This window comes from Mchenga conophoros, linkage group LG3, assembly GCF_057382185.1.
Source record: "Mchenga conophoros isolate Kocher_MC1m ecotype Shallow Benthic linkage group LG3, M_conophoros_male_GT1.1, whole genome shotgun sequence".
Taxonomy (NCBI): Eukaryota; Metazoa; Chordata; class Actinopteri; order Cichliformes; family Cichlidae; genus Mchenga; species Mchenga conophoros.
Window position 1 is genome coordinate 24,086,016 of NC_140528.1, and position 21,032 is coordinate 24,107,047.

Below are 21,032 nucleotides of genomic sequence, written 5' to 3' on the forward strand. Positions count from 1 at the left end.
GTAGATAGCTATGACATGCTAATCCCATCCAGCAGCTGTATTCTACCTGTAAGCTGATCCCTGCTGAGCCAAAGCACTTTTTCATATACAAATTACAACCTTTAATAGAAACCTATTGGTCAGCATCTTATTAGCCTGCTGTTAGCTTCATTCCACAGAAAACTGAGAGAAACTAACAGAGTTGATAAAGAATAAAGAGAAATGTGCTGATTTAAAGCCTTTGAAGTGCTTCAGATGATCTCTGTCCACTTCTGTCCACTCATTCATTCATGTAAGCTTTCTAATGCAGCTTTGATCTTCACAGTCTGCTTCATGAAACTCATTCTAACCCTGAATGTCAGAGTGTTCCTCCTTCTCTTTCCCATCATTCATGCTGGCAGTGGAGGAGATTTGGATGTTGGACTGTGTTTTGGATGATGTGTGTATGTTTGTGTTGGACTGCTGTCTGTAAAGCAAACGCACATTTTGCTTTGGATTTCAGTGTCAGACAGACTTTAAGGTGGAATGAAGAGTTGGAGAGTTTCACAGTGAATTATCCAGTGGAGGATTTTTCTTCTTCTTTGAAGGTTTGAAATGTGAACATTGTTCTGCTGCAGTCAATGGACTAAACCAGAGAAGAAGAAAACAGACTTTACCATGAAGATCCTCAGTGTGGATCAGTATAATATCAGCCTGATGTCTGCAGTTTAGTGTCAGCACAACTTTCACATCATATTCATCTCAGCACAACTAAAACATGCTGACTGACCTCAGAGTTTCAAGTCCACATCCTGGACTCTCCAGGAAACCACACAGATGCTTCACTCCTGAATCCTGCAGCTTGTTGTTCAGGCTCAGGTCCAGCTGTCTCAGATGGGAGGGGTTGGACTTCAGTGCTGCTGCCAGATAATCACAGCTGATCTCTGACAAACCACAGCTTTCCAATCTGTATAAAGAATGAAAGATGTAAGTTTATTAGACAAAGTGTGAGCTTGAAATCATTCAGTGTTTCATCATCTGTTCAGAGCTGAAGAAGGTTCAGAATGTAGAAGTTTAGAAAATGGAAACTCCAAACAGCTGAAGCCAACAGGAAGCAGCTTCAAACAGGAAACTGTGCAGAGTTTCAGACTATATGTCCTGATGCAGCCAGTTGGATTTTGGAGATTTGAATCTCTGTTCTGTGACTAAGTCCTTGAATCATTTCTTCCAGTTGGTCCAACAAGACAGACTAAGTGTTGGACATGTGTTGTGGCTCCATTAGGGGAGCTTCTAAATGTGATGTGATGGCCCCTCTGGGTCTGTCAGGTCACAGCACTGAAGAGAGCTCAAACTGGGCACACAGTTGTTCCAGTCTGGACCAAAGACTCTATACTGGGACTGAGGGACTGCTTTGACTGCACCCACTGGGACTTTTTAAAGGCTCATGTTCTCACTTAGATCATCGATTTCTACTTACATTTCTTTCTGGGAAAAATGGGATAACTTTGAAAACAGGAAGTATTTTCCCCAATAAGCAGCCCTGGATTAGTAAATCACTCCAACATGTTCTCAGGCAGAAGAAGCTGTCTTGTTATGAGGGAGAGAAGAAAAAGATTGAGGCACAGAAACTTGTTGAAAGAGAGATAAAGCAGCTAAAATCAGGTGTAAAAGTAAAGCAGAGGATGAGCTGAATAAAGGACACTCAAGGCTGGCTTGGAAAGGAATGAAGTCCATGGTGGGGATGCAGAACAAGGAGCAAAGATGAATGTGATGCTGAATCAGCAGAAGACTTGGACTCATTTGATTCCAGCTTTGATATCATTGATTTCAATGAAGAGCTTTGTGATTGTAGCAAAGGGCTGGTAGCTCTGAGAGTCCCACTGATGAGGTGTTTGTGTGGAAACCTCTTAGTGGGACCAAAGAGAGAAAAAGCCCTGGTCCTGATGCTGTGGGAGGGAAATGATTGAAGTGTGCTGTGAGGAACTGACTGGGAGATTTTCACACATTTTCCAGTCCTCCTTGGAACAACAGGAAGTTCCCAGCATATGGAAACAAAGGTTAAGTGTCCTATGGCACTCAGTGATGATGGTGCTGTGGCCCCACCACCTCCACCTCTTTGTAAAGGAACTAACTGTAATCTGAAGCTTCAAATGGAACTAAGACTTCCTCCACTAGGTGGCAGTGTCTGATGAGAAAGTGTTAGTGGAGCTGGCCTGGAGTCAGAAACAGGAAGATGCAGGATTTGGGCTGAAATGGGGAAAAGTGGTTCGCACTAGTGCCTTAAAGCAAGAAGGTTGTAGGTTGAAGCTTGTTGGCCTTTCTGTGGAGGTTGGATGTTCTCCCACAGTCCAATGAAATGCTGCTTAGGTTCATTGGTGCTTCTAAATTGGCTGTAGGTGTGGATGTGAGAGAGTGCTTCTCTGTCTCTCTCTGTTGGCCCTGTGATGGACTGCTCACCTGTGCAGGTGGACCACGCCTCTTGCCCTATGACAGCTAGGGCACAGGCTGCAGCCCTGTGAGCCTAAGCTGAATAAACAGTTAGCAAAAATGATCCATAGATGGCCTGAAATCCCCCAGTTAGCAGTTTGGTAGATAGCTATGACATGCTAATCCCATCCAGCAGCTGTATTCTACCTGTAAGCTGATCCCTGCTGAGCCAAAGCACTTTTTCATATACAAATTACAACCTTTAATAGAAACCTATTGGTCAGCATCTTATTAGCCTGCTGTTAGCTTCATTCCACAGAAAACTGAGAGAAACTAACAGAGTTGATAAAGAATAAAGAGAAATGTGCTGATTTAAAGCCTTTGAAGTGCTTCAGATGATCTCTGTCCACTTCTGTCCACTCATTCATTCATGTAAGCTTTCTAATGCAGCTTTGATCTTCACAGTCTGCTTCATGAAACTCATTCTAACCCTGAATGTCAGAGTGTTCCTCCTTCTCTTTCCCATCATTCATGCTGGCAGTGGAGGAGATTTGGATGTTGGACTGTGTTTTGGATGATGTGTGTATGTTTGTGTTGGACTGCTGTCTGTAAAGCAAACGCACATTTTACTTTGGATTTCAATGTCAGACAGACTTTAAGGTGGAATGAAGAGTTTGAGAGTTTCACAGTGAATTATCCAGTGGAGGATTTTTCTTCTTCTTTGAAGGTTTGAAATGTGAACATTGTTCTGCTGCAGTCAATGGACTAAACCAGAGAAGAAGAAAACAGACTTTACCATGAAGATCCTCAGTGTGGATCAGTATAATATCAGCCTGATGTCTGCAGTTTAGTGTCAGCACAACTTTCACATCATATTCATCTCAGCACAACTAAAACATGCTGACTGACCTCAGAGTTTCAAGTCCACATCCTGGACTCTCCAGGAAACCACACAGATGCTTCACTCCTGAATCCTGCAGCTTGTTGTTGTAGGTCAGCTCCAGCTCTCTCAGATGGGAGGGGTTGGACTTCAGTGCTGCTGCCAGATAATCACAGCTGATCTCTGACAAACCACAGCCCCTCAATCTGTATAAAGAATGAAAGATGTAAGTTTATTAGACAAAGTGTGAGCTTGAAATCATTCAGTGTTTCATCATCTGTTCAGAGCTGAAGAAGGTTCAGAATGTAGAAGTTTAGAAAATGGAAACTCCAAACAGCTGAAGCCAACAGGAAGCAGCTTCAAACAAACACAACAAGAGAAAAAACTCTGAATGTTTCACATTAAAGTCGTACATTTCTCATAAAAACAGGACAAAGACTTGAAAAAGTCGTGTTTTTCCTTCCAGGAACCACAAGGCTTCACTTTTAAAGGTGAAGTGTGAAAGAAATGGACATATTTGAAGTCCAACACCTTTTTCCAGTCACATTATTAAAGCAGACAAACTACAAGCTCATTTTCATTCCAACAAGTCATCTTCTGACCTGGACTAACAACACTGGTCTCTATGTGCAGCTGGCTGTGAGACCAGTGCTCAGGGAGCGTCTACAAAGTGCAACACTGAAAGAACATCACACACTCATTTGCTTCCAGCACTTTCACACAAACATCTACTGTCATTATTGTCACCAAACTCTGTGGATCCTTTATTGCAAATTCAAATGGGATCAAATGGTCAGACAAAAGAGGGTTATGAGGAAATATGATGAAATGTTGTGTATTAGCAGCAAGTTATTGAATCATTTTCCTCAGAAACCAAACAAAATGATTGACAAACATGTTTTTACAAACTCAGTGTTGGACTTGGATCAGCAGGATAAGCTGATGTTTAAAGGCATTTGAGTCTCGCTGTATGAGAGTCCAGTTATTACTCAATATTTATGGATGATGTTCTTTCAGTGTTGCACTTTGTAGACGCTCCCTGAGCCTCACAGCCAGCTGCACATGGACCAGCTGACATTACCCAGCATTAGAGGCGGCTGTAAAAAAATGGATTTTCCTATTTAAATGGTTTTAATTTGAATAAAGCGATGTTGATTCATTCAATCCTGAATCGATTTTTAATATAAATGTATTTTGCCAGAATCTCTGGTTAAAGCTCCCAAAAGTATTTCAACAACAAGCAAACAGATAAAACAGTAAATGAGAGCAGCTAAACACACAAAGATGGAAACACAGAGCGTGGATCGTTCACTCGACGGCACGTACACGGACACGCCGTCGGGGCTGAAAGTGGACAGCTCACAGATCCTGAAGCTGCAGGTTTCATCTGTCTCCAACCAAAACTGACTGAACCAGCAGCAGAAGAAGATCCAAACTACGCTTTACGTTTGATGAACATCGTCATGAATTCTCTCTGACTTTGACGTTTACTTCCTGCACAGCTCTCTCTCTCTCAGTGTACTTCAAGAACAGTTTACCTTCAAAAATCTGTTTCCTGCATTATTCACTGCTTATTACGCACCAGTCTGCTGTTGTGTTCACTGCTGTCGGCCTCCCAAAACAAAGCCTCATTTCTGCTGTTCAATACTGAAGAAATGTAAACCTTTTAAAATGATGACAGATTACAAACTCTCAGCTGTGTCTGTAATCAAACCTCTGTAACTTTGCTTCACTTCAGCAGCATCAGCTCATGTTCACATGTTGATTCATGGTTTGCTTCAGTTTTTGATGGACTGCAGAATATTTTGAAGGTTATCTGCTATAAAAAGCCAGAACAGGAAAATCTGCTTCATGTGTTTCTGTTTGATCCTCAGTGACTTTGACACAAAGGCCTCTGCTGTGATGATCACACCTCTGATCAAGTCTCACAGTGTCAGCTTTGTTTTTATACATATGGATATGTGCTGATAAATGATCAGAGTTATAATATTTCCCACTGTCTGCTGTGTGCCGTGACCTTTGACCTGCTAAAGACAGTCAGCTGTGGATTATTCATTGTTGTGTCTGATACTTAGAACTGTGAGGAAGAACACTACACAGTTAATCAGGGTCCCCTCTCTCTGAATCAGGAAAGGTGGGCAGGCCGCGTGTGGGCCGCGGGCCATACGTTGAGTCTCACTGTTTGAAATGTGAACATTGTTCTGCTGCAGTCAATGGACTAAACCAGAGAAGAAGAAAACAGACTTTACCATGAAGATCCTCAGTGTGGATCAGTATAATATCAGCCTGATGTCTGCAGTTTAGTGTCAGCACAACTTTCACATCATATTCATCTCAGCACAACTAAAACATGCTGACTGACCTCAGAGTTTCAAGTCCACATCCTGGACTCTCCAGGAAACCACACAGATGCTTCACTCCTGAATCCTGCAGCTTGTTGTTGGAGCTCAGGTCCAGCTGTCTCAGATGGGAGGGGTTGGACTTCAGTGCTGCTGCCAGATAATCACAGCTGATCTCTGACAAACCACAGTCCCTCAATCTGTATAAAGAATGAAAGATGTAAGTTTATTAGACAAAGTGTGAGCTTGAAATCATTCAGTGTTTCATCATCTGTTCAGAGCTGAAGAAGGTTCAGAATGTAGAAGTTTAGAAAATGGAAACTCCAAACAGCTGAAGCCAACAGGAAGCAGCTTCAAACAAACACAACAAGAGAAAAAACTCTGAATGTTTCACATTAAAGTCGTACATTTCTCATAAAAACAGGACAAAGACTTGAAAAAGTCGTGTTTTTCCTTCCAGGAACCACAAGGCTTCACTTTTAAAGGTGAAGTGTGAAAGAAATGGACATATTTGAAGTCCAACACCTTTTTCCAGTCACATTATTAAAGCAGACAAACTACAAGCTCATTTTCATTCCAACAAGTCATCTTCTGACCTGGACTAACAACACTGGTCTCTATGTGCAGCTGGCTGTGAGACCAGTGCTCAGGGAGCGTCTACAAAGTGCAACACTGAAAGAACATCACACACTCATTTGCTTCCATCATCCAACCTGAAGAGGAAACAGAGACGCCTCCCCTTCAAAGTAAAAGCTGCTCCTTTTGGACACAGTATCAAAGAAAGTCTACAGTATAACATAGAAAAGACAGAACAAAGTTTTGGTTGTTTTTAAATTGTGCAGAAATGAAACTACACTAAGCTCAATTATGTGACTGACATTTCATCCCATGTCAGTTTGGCCTCATCCTGGGCCGGATTATCCAGCACACACTCTGACCACAGGCCCAGGGGCCACGCACAGCTGGGCTCCATCCAAGAGACAGGAAACAAACCAACACAATAATAAAAAGCACCATGTGATCTTCTTACATCTTCAAGACAAACATAGTAAAAACATGAGCATATTTGTTTCCTGATAAAATGATGTGACAGGTAGAACAGAGTAAAGTGGTGGTGTTACAGCCTTTCTCCCCTCTGCTGCCGAGGCTGTTAGTCTCTCCCAAACTCAGCTACAGGACTTCCAAATGAATGAAAGCAGCAGAAGTGGCTTTACAAATGAAAGAGGAAGAGGAGAAGAAGAGGAGAGGGAGGCCACCCTGACCATCACTCCAGCTGAAAACATCACACTTCCATTAAAGTTGGTGAGGAAATGTTGAGCAGGATGAGCTGCTGGCTAATCTGGAGGCTGTAGCAGCAGCTCACAGTCACAGTGGATTTCCACTCATGAAAAAGCTCTGGCTGCTTCATTTCTCATCTCATATCAGAGACTTTAAAGCTTCACTGAAGCTGTACTGTGATGCTTCCATATCCCAGTGAGGCCTCCATAATGATTTCAGCTGTTCTGTACACACACTGTGTGCCCTGTATGGCTCAAAGTCTCTGCAGCCTGTTTTTATCTGCTATCATCAGATCTTCATCATCCTCATTCACATCCCTCACACACTCTACAGCCTCATCAGCACTGACTTCATCTTCACTGACTGATGGAGCACAACATGAACCTGTGGAGGCTGAAACACTGTCCTGTCAAACATCTCCCCGTCACCACTCCACTTCTGTCAGCCTTTAAATGAACCCTGCTCAAGTCTGTCACTTCTGTTTGGAGCCAAAAGGAAAAACTGTTGTTCAGTCGTTTGGAAAGACAACATTTCTGAAAGCACTCAAACTTCTTCACATTTGTCTTCAGACACATCCTGAACATTTAGGAACTAAAGAAAGTTTCAAACATCCATCAAAGACCTGAAATATAGAAAAACAACTACAGCCGCAGTCAGTGAACTCACCTCAGAGTCTCCAGTCGACAGTTTGGACTCTCCAGTCCAGCACACAGAAGCTTCACACCTGAATCCTGCAGCTTGAGGTTGTTACTCATGTCCAGCTCTGTCAGATGGGAGGGGTTGGACTTCAGAGCTGAGGCCACAACCTCACAGTGAGACTCTGAGAGTCCACAGTGAGTCAGTCTGTGATGATAGAAAATATAAAATGTGTTATTATAAAAGCAGAAAATCTGCATTATAAACACAGACTGAATGTATATGAAGACAAAACAGAGTGAGGTCATAATCTGATGAATCTGCTCTTCACATCTGTGCTTCAGCTCCTCTTACTGTGTTTGACATGACACAACGATTGAGTCTCTCTCAGACCTGCAGACTTTTAATGAGAATCTTTGTTTGGCTTTAATCTGCAGATGAAGGAGGAAGCTGGTGTCACATTTAGGCTTCCATAATGTCCACAGTCTGTCACTGAGATCTGATCCAGAGTCAGAGTGAAGACACACATTTGGACTGTTTCCTGTTTTGACTCCAGAACATTTTGAATGAGTTCAGCTCAGTGAAGAGTTCCAGCTGGAAAGATGATCTCTGTTTGCTACCTGCTGTCAGGTACGACTGTTCACGTCCACACGCAGGAAAAACCTGCTGACTGTTACCAAACGGAGCAGAAATCTCATCACTGGACAATAATGATGAATGAACTCAGAGCTGCTGATATCAGATCTGATTTCAGGGGAACTAAACACAGAAATGATTGGCTCATTTGAGCTTTCTGAGCCATTATCTGCTGGTGTGTCGCTAGTTGGCAGAAAATGATTTGTATTCCTGTTCAGGGCTTCAGTGTTTATGAGTCCAGATCCAGGTGACAGCAAGTCAAAATGATGTTACCTGTCTGTGTCCAGCAGCAGCCTGTATTCACTTTGAATATTGTTATAACCTGACATGGATCAGTTTGTCTTTGATTGGTTTGTAAATGTCACTGTTTCCATTGGACCTGAGTGACGTACAAAGACAGAGAGGGAGAGAAAGGAGAGAGAGGATGGAGACAGCAAAGAGAGAGCAAACACAAACAGGTGAGAGTGGACAGGTGACCAAGGTCAGCAACCAATCAGAGAGCTTCTGTTTGACCCACAGTCACTGATGATGACTGCACATAACCAAGCAGTGTGTTACTCTGATATCAAATATGGATCCTGCTCTTATAATAATGATCATCAGATGATATTATTGTGTTATTTTGTAGCTGAATACGATGTTTGTGTGATTATCAGTGAAAGAAGCAGTGAGGAGGATGGAGAGAGAGAGAGGACAGAGGGTGAAGTTAGAAACACTAAAAGGATTTTTCATGGATTTCATGGATGATTTGAGTGATTTCCAGCAGGACACTTAAACATGTCAGTGGACGTCCTAAAGAACATATTCACTGATATGAAACGTGTCATTGAACAGGATTAATATCAGTGGAAACATGGTGGAAACAGCTGTGACTGCATGGATGTGACACACTTCAAATCTGTTCTCCACTCTTGGATTTGGGATCCATGGAGCTGCTGCTGAGTCTGTACAATAAAGGAATGGTGTGGAAGGTTGCAGCGTACGGACACAAACACTTTGTGGTTGAGATTAGGAATCTGGAGAACTGGTGCCAGAGGAACAACCTCCTTCTAAATGTCAGTAAGACAAAGGAGCTGATAGTGGACTTCAGCACTAAGCAGGAGAGGAACTACCAGACCCCCGTCATCAACGAGTGCCCAGTGGAGAGAGTGGACAGCTTCAAATACCTCGGAGTTCACATCACGCTGGACCTGTCATGGTCCTGTCACATCAACTCCGTGGTGAAAAAGGCCCGACAGCGTCTCTACCACCTCAGATGCTTGAGAGACTTCCAACTGCCCTCCAAGGTGCTCAGGAACTTTTACTCCTGCACCATAGAGAGCATCCTGGCGGGAAACATCTTAACCTGGTTCGGGAACAGCACCATGTAGGACAGACGAGCTCTACAGAGGGTTGTGCGGTCAGCTGAGCGCACCATCCGCTCCGAGCTCCCTGACCTGCACTCAATCTACAGCAGGCGGTGCTGGACTTAAGCCAGGAAGATTGTGAAGGACCTCAGCCATCCCAACAACAGACTGTTCTCTCTGTTGAGGTCAGGAAAGCGATTCCGCTCCCTGAAGACCAACACAGAGAGACTGAGGAGGAGCTTCTTCCCGCAGGCGATACGGTCTCTCAATCACACCACCACACAGTACTGACCCACACATATGGTTCTTACACACACACTGGACTTTCTGGACTTTGTTTTCACTTCATCACTTAAATCACTTTTAGCATATTTGCACTGCACAAGACATAATGTGGATTGCACAACACTGGTCACTATATTCTTCATTTCCAGTTAATACTTGTACAGCTGCTGTTATTGTGTATATATTTATTTATATTTCTTCATACATTCTTATATAGTTCTATATTGTGTATTTTGTTGTACAGTTATTTTATTTTCAACTTTAATTTATATATTTTATCTTATTCTCCCAGTTAAATTCACCCTTCATTCTAATTTGTGTTGTACAGTTATTTCATTTTTAACCTTAATTTATATCTTATTCCCTCCTAGTTAAATTTACCCTTTTTAATTTTTCATATTTATTTCCTATCTCATTCATAGCCTTTTCCTTTTTTGTTTTCTTTAGGTCACAAGCAGTTGTCCAAGCATTTCACTGCATATCGTACTGTGTATGACTGTGTACGTGACAAATAAAATTTAAATTTGAATTTGATTTGGTTACAATCTGATTTTATTTTCAACATTAAACTACTAACCTACACTGATCAATGATGTTAATGATCACATCTGGACTCACCCAGCCTTTCTGCAGTTCCTCACAGCTGGAATCAGTCTCTGTCGTCCCCACACTGATGTTTTGTACTTCTGCAGGTCCAACTCATCCAGAACCTCCTCTGACATCTGCAGCATGAAGGCCAGAGCTGAGCACTGGATCTCAGAGAGTTCCTTCTCTGATCTGTTCTCTGACTTCAGGAACTCTTGGATCTCCTGATGTACTGAGAGGTCATTCATCTCCATCAGACAGTGGAAGATGTTGATGCTTCTGTCAGGAGAGATTCCATAACTGTTCATCTCCTTCAGGTTGTTGATGACTCTCTGGATGGTTCCTGGACTGATCTCTGTCTGACCCAGCAGACCTACTAAGAGTCTCTGGTTGGACTCCAGACAGAGGCCATGAAGGAAGCAAACAAACAGGTCCAGGTGGCCATTTTTACTCTGGAGGGATTTCTTCATGGCTCGTTTAAGGAAATCATCCAGAGAGGACTCGTTGTATTTTTGTCCCAAGACGTTCTTCAGCACCTTTGTCTTCCTGTTGGTGAAACAGTGGAACATGTAGACTGCAGCCAGAAACTCCTGAATGCTCAGATGAACAAAGCAGTAGACTGGTTTCTGGAAGATCACACACTCTCTTTTGAAGATCTCTGTACAAACTCCTGAGTACACCGAGGCCTCTGTCACATCCAGACCACACTGCTCCAGGTCTTCTTGGTAGAACATGATGTTTCCTTTCTCCAGATGTTCAAATGCCAGCCTCCCCAGCTTCAGAAGAACTTCCCTGTCAGCCTCCGTCAGCTCCTGTGGACTCGTCTCATGTCCCTCATGGTACTTGTTCTTCTTCCTCTTTGTCTGAACCAGCAGGAAGTGTGAGTACATGTCAGTCAGGGTCTTGGGCAGCTCTCCTCTCTGCTCTGTAGTCAACATGTGCTCCAGAACTGTAGCAGTGATCCAGCAGAAGACTGGGATACTACACATGATGTGGAGGCTCCTGGATGTCTTCATGTGGGAGATGATTCTGCTGGACAGCTCTTCATCACTGAATCTCCTCCTGAAGTACTCCTCCTTCTGGGCGTCAGTGAAGCCTCGTACTTCTGTTAGCCTGTCAACACATGTAGGAGGGATCTGATTGGCTGCTGCAGGTCGGGAAGTTATCCAGACGAGAGCCGAGGGAAGCAGATTCCCCTGGATGAGGTTTGTCAGCAGCTGGCTGACTGATGACTTCTGTGTGACATCAGACAGCAGCTTCCTGTTGGTGAAATCCAATGAAAGTCTGCTTTCATCCAGGCCGTCAAAGATGAACAAAAGCTGAGAGACAGCCAGCTTCTCTGCTGTGACCTTCTGTAATGTTGGATGGAAAACATGGAGCAGCTCCAGAAGACTGTACTGCTCATCTCTGATCAGGTTCAGCTCCCTGAATGAAAGCAGAACCACCACACTGACATGTTGGTTCTCCAAGCCCTCTGCCCAGTCCAGAGTGAACTTCTGCACTGAGAAGGTTTTTCCAACACCAGCCACGCCGTTGGTCAGAACCACTCTGATGGGTCTCTGTTGGTCAGGTAAGGCTTTAAAGATGTCCTGGCACCTGATTGGAGCGTCATGGAGGGCGTCCATCTTGGAAGCTGTCTCCAGCTGCCTCACCTCATGTTGGGTATGAACCTCTTCACTCTGTCCCTCTGTGATGTAGAGCTCAGTGTAGATGGTGTTGAGGAGGGTTCTACTTCCTGTTTCATCACTTCCTTCAGTCACACGTTCACATCTCCTCCTCAGACTGATCTTATGTTCATCTAAAACCTCCTGCAGACCAACATCTGCTGAAAGAAAGAAAAACAATGAGACTAAAGAGAAAGAAAACTCTTCAATGTCTGAACAACACAAGAAGTCCAGTTTTCAGAAATGAGTCCATCAGCAGACAGATGTTCAGTCTTACTTTGTACACAGCTGCTCTGACTGGCTGTCTGCAGTCCAGCTCTGCTTCTGGATCTTTCTCCACACTGTGCAGAAGCTCTGATGGTGACACAGAAAAGTCACAGTGGAGATACTTCTGTCCACCTTTGATTAGACTCATTATAAAAAGGAAAACAAAGTTTGAACACAGTCATGTTTCCAGTTCACTGACTTACATTTATTCCATGGACACTCACTCTAACCTGAAGCACAGCTACAACCCAACATTGTTGAGGCCTCATCTCCTCCTTTCCTGACTGTAGAGGTTAAATATGCAACAACCAACAAATAAAAGAATTTGGTTCATTTCAAAGAAATTCACACGGTGACCAAGTAAAGTAACCGTAGTAAAGGAGACAACATCCCGTTGATGGTGGGATTATTTGAAAGATTTGCTTTAGTCACGTCACCAAATGCAGTTGAACCACCCGTGGATCCATGTTTGACCATTCTACCACTCTGAGCTCTGCTTTTTAATCATTTTATTATTATCATCATTCATTTATTCATTCTTTGGAGGGGGGCTATTTCCTAATGCCGCCCTAATAAGCTGATGTTCAAGGGGAAATATAACAGAAACTCTTTCAGTGTTATTCATTAATAAATTAACAGATAAACTGTGAAGAAGAAAAAACTGAGATTTAAAGGAGAGAGTGAGAAACTTGATCATCCATCCTCATAATACATGTTTATCAGTATCTGCTGTGACCATACTGCAGTAATAACTACAAGTCTACATTTCTGTGACTGTTGATCAATCACAGCAGGAATCTGAGCTCATCTCTGCACACAGAGCAGCTTCAGCTCTGGGATAAACTGCTCGCTTCACGTCCTTCTCAGCTCACAGACACTCATCCTGATATTTTCCTTTAACATTTGATGGTATAATTCATCTGAGTTTACACTTTATCTGCATAAATACAGAAAAACAGACCCAAACACCATAAACCATCAGTTTCACCATGTAGAATATATTGTTGTTTCCTTGCTTTTAATTCAGAGAAAAACTCTGATCTTGATTTTCTCTGTTCTCTTTGCCACAGCCCATCCCAGCAGCAGCTGAAGCAGCTGACTGTCACAACACTGAATAACACTTTAGGAGGAATTTCAGAGGTCAGTAAAGCTTCAGTTTCAACATCAGTTAATTAATCATAGTTCATCATAAATGTTAACCTGGCTGGCACACATGTTAATGTTAGCCATTTAAATATTAGCAGTTAGCTGAGGCCACAAGAAGAAGAGGCCCTAGAAGAACAATGGATGATAAGATTAGATTTTCAAGACTAGGCAGAGACGTGTTTTCCTTTACTGTCTCTTACAGAGGAGGGAGCAGATACCAGACGAGGTCACGGAGGTACGGGGAGGATTCGCAGCAGACAGCAAGACTGCCACGTCCATGCGAGAGAGCGATGGCTACGATAATCTCTGTTTTTGTCTCCCTATATAATGTTGTACAGCCCATGTGAGGGTTAACACAAACATCAGTCCTTCTACTTAAGTATGTTTGACACTTTGTTTACGCCTAAATTAACTTTACTGTTAACGAGTTTTCATGTTTCTGTAATCCACCAGTGTGCTCATGCTTTTTTAAGTGAAAACATATTTTTAATGATCAAATATAATTATGTTTGTTATTTGTGGATTTTAAATGTCCTTGACAGAGACAGATGATGATCATTATCCTGCACTGTGCTCTCAGGTTTGGTCGAGCTAGCACAAAGAATGGCTATGTTGAACTTCCTCCTGGGATCTACACTAAGAAGTGAGTCCAACATTAGCAGGGTCTCTTTCCTTTATCTGGATTCACTTTAGCATTCACAGTCACGTGAAGCTTGTTATTAACTCGATAAGTCAACCCAGGGTTTCAGCTGAGCGCTCACATGAAACACATGGTGTTGGCAGCATCTGATCAATCATATTCATGGAGACGTGTATCAGCAACAGAGCAGCTGAGTTTGCAGAAGGAAGTCAAACTAAACCACAGGAACAATATGAGGAGATTACACACATAATAAAATACTAGCAGTAACACAGCTGCTGCAGACAAATCAGTCGTGTGATCGTGTGTGAGAGGAGAAGGACTGTAAAGGAGTTTGGTGTTAAAAGCTCTGTATGAATGTGGGAGACTTTGAAGGGCTTTAAAAAGGCCAATATAAAATAAAAGGCAGCAAAATTGCTGAGTGTGAAAGTCACCAGACTTATCAGACCTCTGTGATTAAGACCTGTAAGAACACCTGTTTGTACTTGTTGGCATTATATCAAACACACACGTATATTAAGCCTTGTGGACAGTCATAGCCTGCTGCTAGCATGAATGCTAAATGTACTGCTGTGGATGATCAGCTGAAAAACTTGTGGTCAGTTTGACTGTTTGCTGTATTTAAAGTGTTTTTCTCAGTTCGTCTGTATTCAAAGTGCATTCGGGGCTTTAGCTGACAGCTCTTTGTGCTAACAAACTAAACTCTCTTAGTTTAAGCCAACAGACTTTACCAAACACAAAGCCTGCTGCTGCCTCCATGGGTTAGCTTGTGTGACTGGTGCTTACACCAATGAAATCTAAATCACACTAATGTGTCCTCCGAGGTGTTTGGTGGGAGCACTGAGTGAAACATAAGAGCTCTGGTAAAATAACAAACAGGGCTGTGAGAGCAACTGAAGTGATAAAAATACTGTTTAAAGATAAAAAACACTTTGATGTTCTCTTGTCACCTCACAAAGTCCAAACCCTGTGAACTATTTGAGCTTTAATAATTGTGGATTCAGGTATCCTGAACCCATCTTTGGACATTTGTAATGAAATATTTTAAAACTCCATCAGAGACTCCTGATGTGGCTGTTTGGAGAAGGAAAAAAGGGACAAAGTGGAGCGTCGAGCTGAGGCTTCATTCACTGCAAACCTACAGTTATGTTTCCTTATTTCTGCTGTTTGCATGTTCACAGCTGAAATAAAGCTGCCTCTTTGACTTCATCCTGTTGTGTTTGGGGCCAATCCTGCCTGCCACACAGCGCTACAGGACAAAGTCTAATATTTTTATCTTTTTAATGAATCTTTGGTCATATTTATCCAGGAAAACACAAACATGTAAAGGAGTCATCACAGTTCTCTGACCTCGTTGGTCCAGGTTCAGCACTGAACTCTGGAGGGTGACCTTTGGACCAGTCACTCCTCACAGACGGACAGCTGGATCCTGCAGACTGTGACCTCTGACCTCTGCAGACACAAACATGTTTTATTCAATGATCAATTCTCTGATAAAGTGATTGAAGCAGCTGTGATCACACAGACTGCAGATAATGCAGCTGTTTCCTGTCAGTAACAGTCCTCTTAGATTAGAGTTCAGCTTTTTACAGGAAAACAAATGTCCCTGAATGCAACAGTGAGACACAGTCTGCCTGTGTGGCTGTGATAGCTGCCGTTAGGAGCGCTCATGTGTTTGCAGTTAGACGAGGAGATGTTACCATCATGGACACGTTAACAAATCCTGCAGCATCACGTGGCACAAACACTTTGTGTTCCTGTCATCTGCAAGCAACAGGAAGTTCATTAATAAAGGCGGGATGGAGACGCGACTGTGATGGTTCTCCTTCATCCAGCTGTTACACACATCTGGGCTCACACGACGAGCCTTTGTCTAATACAGCAGCTGCTCTCTGAACACTTTTCTGAAGAGGAGCTGCACAAACCTTTGTTTGCTTTCTAGAGCAGCGTATCAAAGTCAAACTACCCACTGCTAGCAGCTGTTTCTATCATAGTTTAGGATCCAGATGTGTGAGGTCTAGATTTACACCTCTGATTAAAATACATAGTTAAAAACAGCCAATTGTGTCCAAATGTGTCTTAAACCAGATAAACTGACAGTTACAGCTGAGCCTGTGTATCCTTGGAGACACTGCTCTGCTACAGAGATGCATTTTAGAAACCAGGAAACATCAAAATCATTTAATCAGTGAGTTCTTGTTACTAACAGCTCACCTCTCTGCAGCAGAGACTTTGAAATTAATGATGACATCTTTAGACCAGTCACTCTTACAGGACACAGAGCTGGGTGGAGGTCCAGGCGGGTTCCTGTGAATAATGATGGAGCAGTGATGTGAGTGCTGAGCTGTGACATGGAGAAGAGTCATGGACAGTTAGAGATGGTCATCTCACCTCTGAGCTTTGGTCTGGCTCTCATGTTCCCCACACAGAGTGCTTTTAGAGGGAGGGGCTCCCTCCTCTCTGTCCTCACACTGATCCATGCTGCTCAATTCACATCAGCTCACACACACTTTCTACCTTCACCTGCAGAGGAAACACAAATCATTCATGTGCACATCAACTGAGAGCTGCAGAGGTCGTGTCTGATGTGTTGGACTAACATCCATCTGAGACGCAGCTTTCATCAGTTCACTACAAAAAGTGTCACAGAGCCCAGTTCAGCCTCCAAATCCTCCATTACTGTAGTCCTACAAAGCAGCAGGTCAAACATGGCTGCAGAGAGCAGCTTTATGTCAGTAACCATGTCCAGGACCGAGCTGACTGCTTACAGAGTTCATACTCTAACTGCTAGCTGCTCTGCTAGCTAAGCTAACTCAGTAACAGTGACTCTGACAGCAGTTACTGTGGAACAGCGGCCGAGCTCAGGACACATTCAGTGTGTTTAGTCTGAGTCCTGGACTCTGATTCAATGGATTCAATCCAGCTCAGAGTTTCATGTGTTCATCAGAATAAAATACATGTACTAATATAACAGAAGTAATGCTCTGAATGCAGGACTGTAATGGAGGATAAACAAGGTTTTTACAGCCTGAAAGAAACATTCAGTTCATATATTTGTAGACAGTGAAGCAGTTTTTAATACTGCAGCTGTTTCCTTCACCTGTGTGTGTGTGAGCCACACCTTCATGTGCTGCTTTAGAAATATGTGGTCTGACTGCTCAGACTGAGTCTAGGAGGAAAGTTCACACGCTGGAGAAAGTTTTGTTCCTAACTTTGTCAGAGTTCGGCTCCAAAGACGAAGAAGACGGAGCTCACAGTCTGTAGATGGTCCTCAGTGTGTGTGTGAAGCACACAGGAGTGTGTTTATGTCAGCAAATCAGTGTGTGTGAAGAGTCTGAGGGAGTGTGTGAATGAGACTCAACACTGAAACCAACAGTCCAAGAAAAGCGTCTGGACTTCTTTAAGTTTAACTTAAAGAAGTCCAGACGCTTTTCTTTTTGTCTCCATAATGTCTCCATAATGCTGCAATGTTATCTGCCCCAGAAACACTGTGCAGAAGCTCTGATGGTGACACAGAAAAGTCACAGTGGAGATACTTCTGTCCACCTTTGATTAGACTCATTATAAAAAGGAAAACAAAGTTTGAACACAGTCATGTTTCCAGTTCACTGACTTACATTTATTCCATGGACACTCACTCTAACCTGAAGCACAGCTACAACCCAACATTGTTGAGGCCTCATCTCCTCCTTTCCTGACTGTAGAGGTTAAATATGCAACAACCAACAAATAAAAGAATTTGGTTCATTTCAAAGAAATTCACACGGTGACCAAGTAAAGTAACCGTAGTAAAGGAGACAACATCCCGTTGATGGTGGGATTATTTGAAAGATTTGCTTTAGTCACGTCACCAAATGCAGTTGAACCACCCGTGGATCCATGTTTGACCATTCTACCACTCTGAGCTCTGCTTTTTAATCATTTTATTATTATCATCATTCATTTATTCATTCTTTGGAGGGGGGCTATTTCCTAACCCCCTGGGTTTGATGGGTGAGGTTGACAGATAAAATAAATTTATGGTGAGACCTGAAGGAGTCAACTGTGCCAAAATGAATTAATTAAATACACCATTAAATAATTATTTAAATGTGGCAATAATTAATTAAAACGTGAAATAAATAAATAATTAATTAAATGTGTCAAAAATTATTTATTTAATTAATTATTTCAAATTAAAATTTATTATTGTCACATTTAATTTATTATTCAATGGTGCATTTAATTAATTCATTATGGCACTCCTGGTATTCCATACTGTGGTTGGGTCGACTTTACTCTATAGATGTTTCACATGTTTCCATCTCAGCAGCCCCGTTGACAGATCACAGTATTATTACTTTTAAACTTAACCCTGAAAATAAAACGCAGTTTAAAAAAGATTACTGGAAATTTAATGCAGATCTATTAATTGATGACGGGTATGTTAAGATAGTTAAAGAGCTCCTCCATAACATTTACAACAACGTAACAATTGGCAATTACATACATAGATGGGAATTTTTTCATTTAAAGTTAGAGAATTTTCAATTACGTTTAGTAAAATGAAAAGTAGACAACAGAAGGAATTTGAAAGTAAATTACTTTACGATATAAATAACTATTGTAATAGACATTTTATGTCAGAGGCTGATAAGAAATCCCTGTTGTCTTTACTCAATTAGATGATCTATACAAGAAAAAGGCTCATGGAGCTTACATTAGAGCTCGTGCAAAATGGATAGAAGAAGCTGAAAAAGTGCTTCATATTTCTACAATTTGGAGAAACGGAGGCAAGAAAAGAAATCTATTAATACATTAATCGTAAATGGGGAGGAATGCACAAATCATAAGACTATAGCGGAAGAAAAACATAAATTTTACTCAAATTTATTCTCCTCAAAATATTTAATTGCTGATTCATTAACTTTTTGTGATCAGATTGAACCTTATACTCCAAAAATCGATTCTGCATTCAGAGAAATTTGTGATTCTGATATATCACTGGATGACTGAGATCAAGCCTTAAACAAACTGAAAATGGACAAAGCTCCTGGTCAGGATGGCTTGACTGCAATCTTTTATAAATTCTTCTGGAAAGAAATAAAAGAATTTTTCTTCAAAACTATTACTGAAATCATTAGTAATGAAATGTTAGCAACGACAATGAAACAGGGTCTTATCTCCCTTATTCCCAAACCTGGTAAAGATAAAAGACTAATCGATAATCTACGACCAATAATATTAGATTGGTTGTAGATCTACTGGATTCTAATCACTTAATTGAAGATGATGGTGTGATTCTTTTTTTAGACTTTTATAAGGCATTTGATACGGTCGAACATCCTTTTATTTTAAAAGCTCTACCCTATTTTGGTTTTGGTAAACAAAACTTCATAGATTTAATTTCTTTATTATACTCTGACTCAATAGTTCTGTTTCTTTACCTTTTGGAACATCTAAACGCTTTAATGTTAGACGAGGAATCGTCAGTTTTTATAGAACATGAATGAAATTTCACTTTTCTCAAAGGCTTCTGGTTTGTACCTGAATATTAGAAAATGCAAATTATTAACTATTCGTGATTGTGACCTAGTAGCTCTCTTAACATAGCTGTTAAAACTGACATTAAATATTTGGGTATTAAAATGTCAAAGAACACAAATAATAGAGAAAATCTACATTTTGAGCAAATTACCCAGAAATCAAAAAGATTACAGGCTACAAAGACACCTCTCCATCTTTGGACGTGTCTTGCTTACTAAAACAGAAGGTATCTCTGGATTGATTTATCCATCACAATGTTTATATGTTTCCAATAGTCTAATCAATAATATAAATCAAATTAATTTCAATTACATTTGGAGAAACAAGCAACATTATGTTAGGAAGAATGATATAGTGAAGTCATTTGAAGAAGGAGGTTTGAATGCGATTGATTTTGAAGCAATGATGGTTCCATCAAACTCAAATGGTTGCAATCTTTCATAAATAATTCAAACAGTATTTGGTTTTATTTCCCCAAAGTAATTTTGGAGAAGCTGGGTGGCATTGAATTTCTTATAAAGTGCGACTTTGAAATTTCCAAATTAAATTATCCAATTTTCACAAACAGGTTCTCCAGTACTGGAAAATGATACACAAGCATATTTTTTCTCCACATACAAATTCGATTTGGAACAACAGATGTATACGATAAAAGAAAATCCATCTTTTATAAGGATTGGATGGATCATGGCATTTGGACGGTTTTACACCTTTTAGACAATGACGGAAATGTGTTAACATATAACAAACTCATAGATAATTATGGCATATCATGTACTCAGAGTAAATTCATTAAAGTTGTGAAAGCCATTCCCCCTGCAATGATTCAGATGTCTTCCCCCGACTGAACAACAACCCGTCAACAACATGCTGAGCTGTGACTCTTCTTCCCTCTAAAGTCCTGGTGTTAACACTCACCCTGCATCAGCTTCACCTTTTTTTAATTGTTTTTACTTTTCAAACCGACGGATCATTTGAAGCCAACCATCCAAAAACTGCTTCAGCTGTGTTTGATGTTTATGCTACAGCCTGTTTACCAATATAATCAATATCAGATATCAGAGCAACAGAAACCTCGGTGATCAGGACGCTGGGACTGAGAACAGGAAGTGGCTCAAACCTCACAGTTTCATAACGTCACCCTGAACTCCACTCACGGAGTTTCTGTCGCCATTGTAGTTTTTAAAGTCCCGTGATAAAGGCGGGTCTTTCTGTGAATCCGCACGCTCATTGGCTAATAGCTCGAGATTGACACATCGTTATCCAATGAGCGTGCGGGAACTTCCGACATAAAGTTGTTTCCTTTGAAAAACCAAAGTCTGATTATTTTTGCCTCCACTGACGGAGCCTGTTGTTCCCGCCACAGAGACACAGTAATGTCAGAGCGGTGTTAACACTCACCCTGCCTCAGCACAGCTC

At 41.6% G+C, this 21,032-nt stretch overlaps 1 protein-coding gene across 1 annotated transcript; it reads right to left on the bottom strand.

Moving 5' to 3' along the window:
• Positions 1-729: 729 nt before the first annotated feature.
• LOC146577765 (NACHT, LRR and PYD domains-containing protein 12-like) lies at positions 730-20,688 on the bottom strand. Its single transcript, XM_085268270.1, has 10 exons — positions 20,532-20,688; positions 16,479-16,610; positions 16,302-16,394; positions 15,438-15,539; positions 12,312-12,388; positions 10,404-12,195; positions 7,549-7,725; positions 5,628-5,804; positions 3,295-3,471; positions 730-925 (listed from the first exon to the last, which is right to left on the bottom strand). Exons 2-10 carry the CDS (start codon positions 16,565-16,567, stop codon positions 730-732), a joined length of 2,880 nt encoding a protein of 959 aa, XP_085124396.1. The 5' UTR covers positions 16,568-16,610; positions 20,532-20,688.
• Positions 20,689-21,032: the final 344 nt, after the last annotated feature.

Coding starts and splice junctions, on each gene's coding strand:
- LOC146577765 (XM_085268270.1), bottom strand. CDS start 16,567: ATGGATCAGTGTGAGGACAGAGAGGAGGGAGCCCCTCCCTCTAAAAGC. Junction 15,540..16,301: donor AAAGTCTCTGCTGCAGAGAG/GTGAGCTGTTAG, acceptor TTGTGTCTGCAG/AGGTCAGAGGTCACAGTCTG. Junction 3,472..5,627: donor TGTGGACTTGAAACTCTGAG/GTCAGTCAGCAT, acceptor TTCTTTATACAG/ATTGAGGGGCTGTGGTTTGT.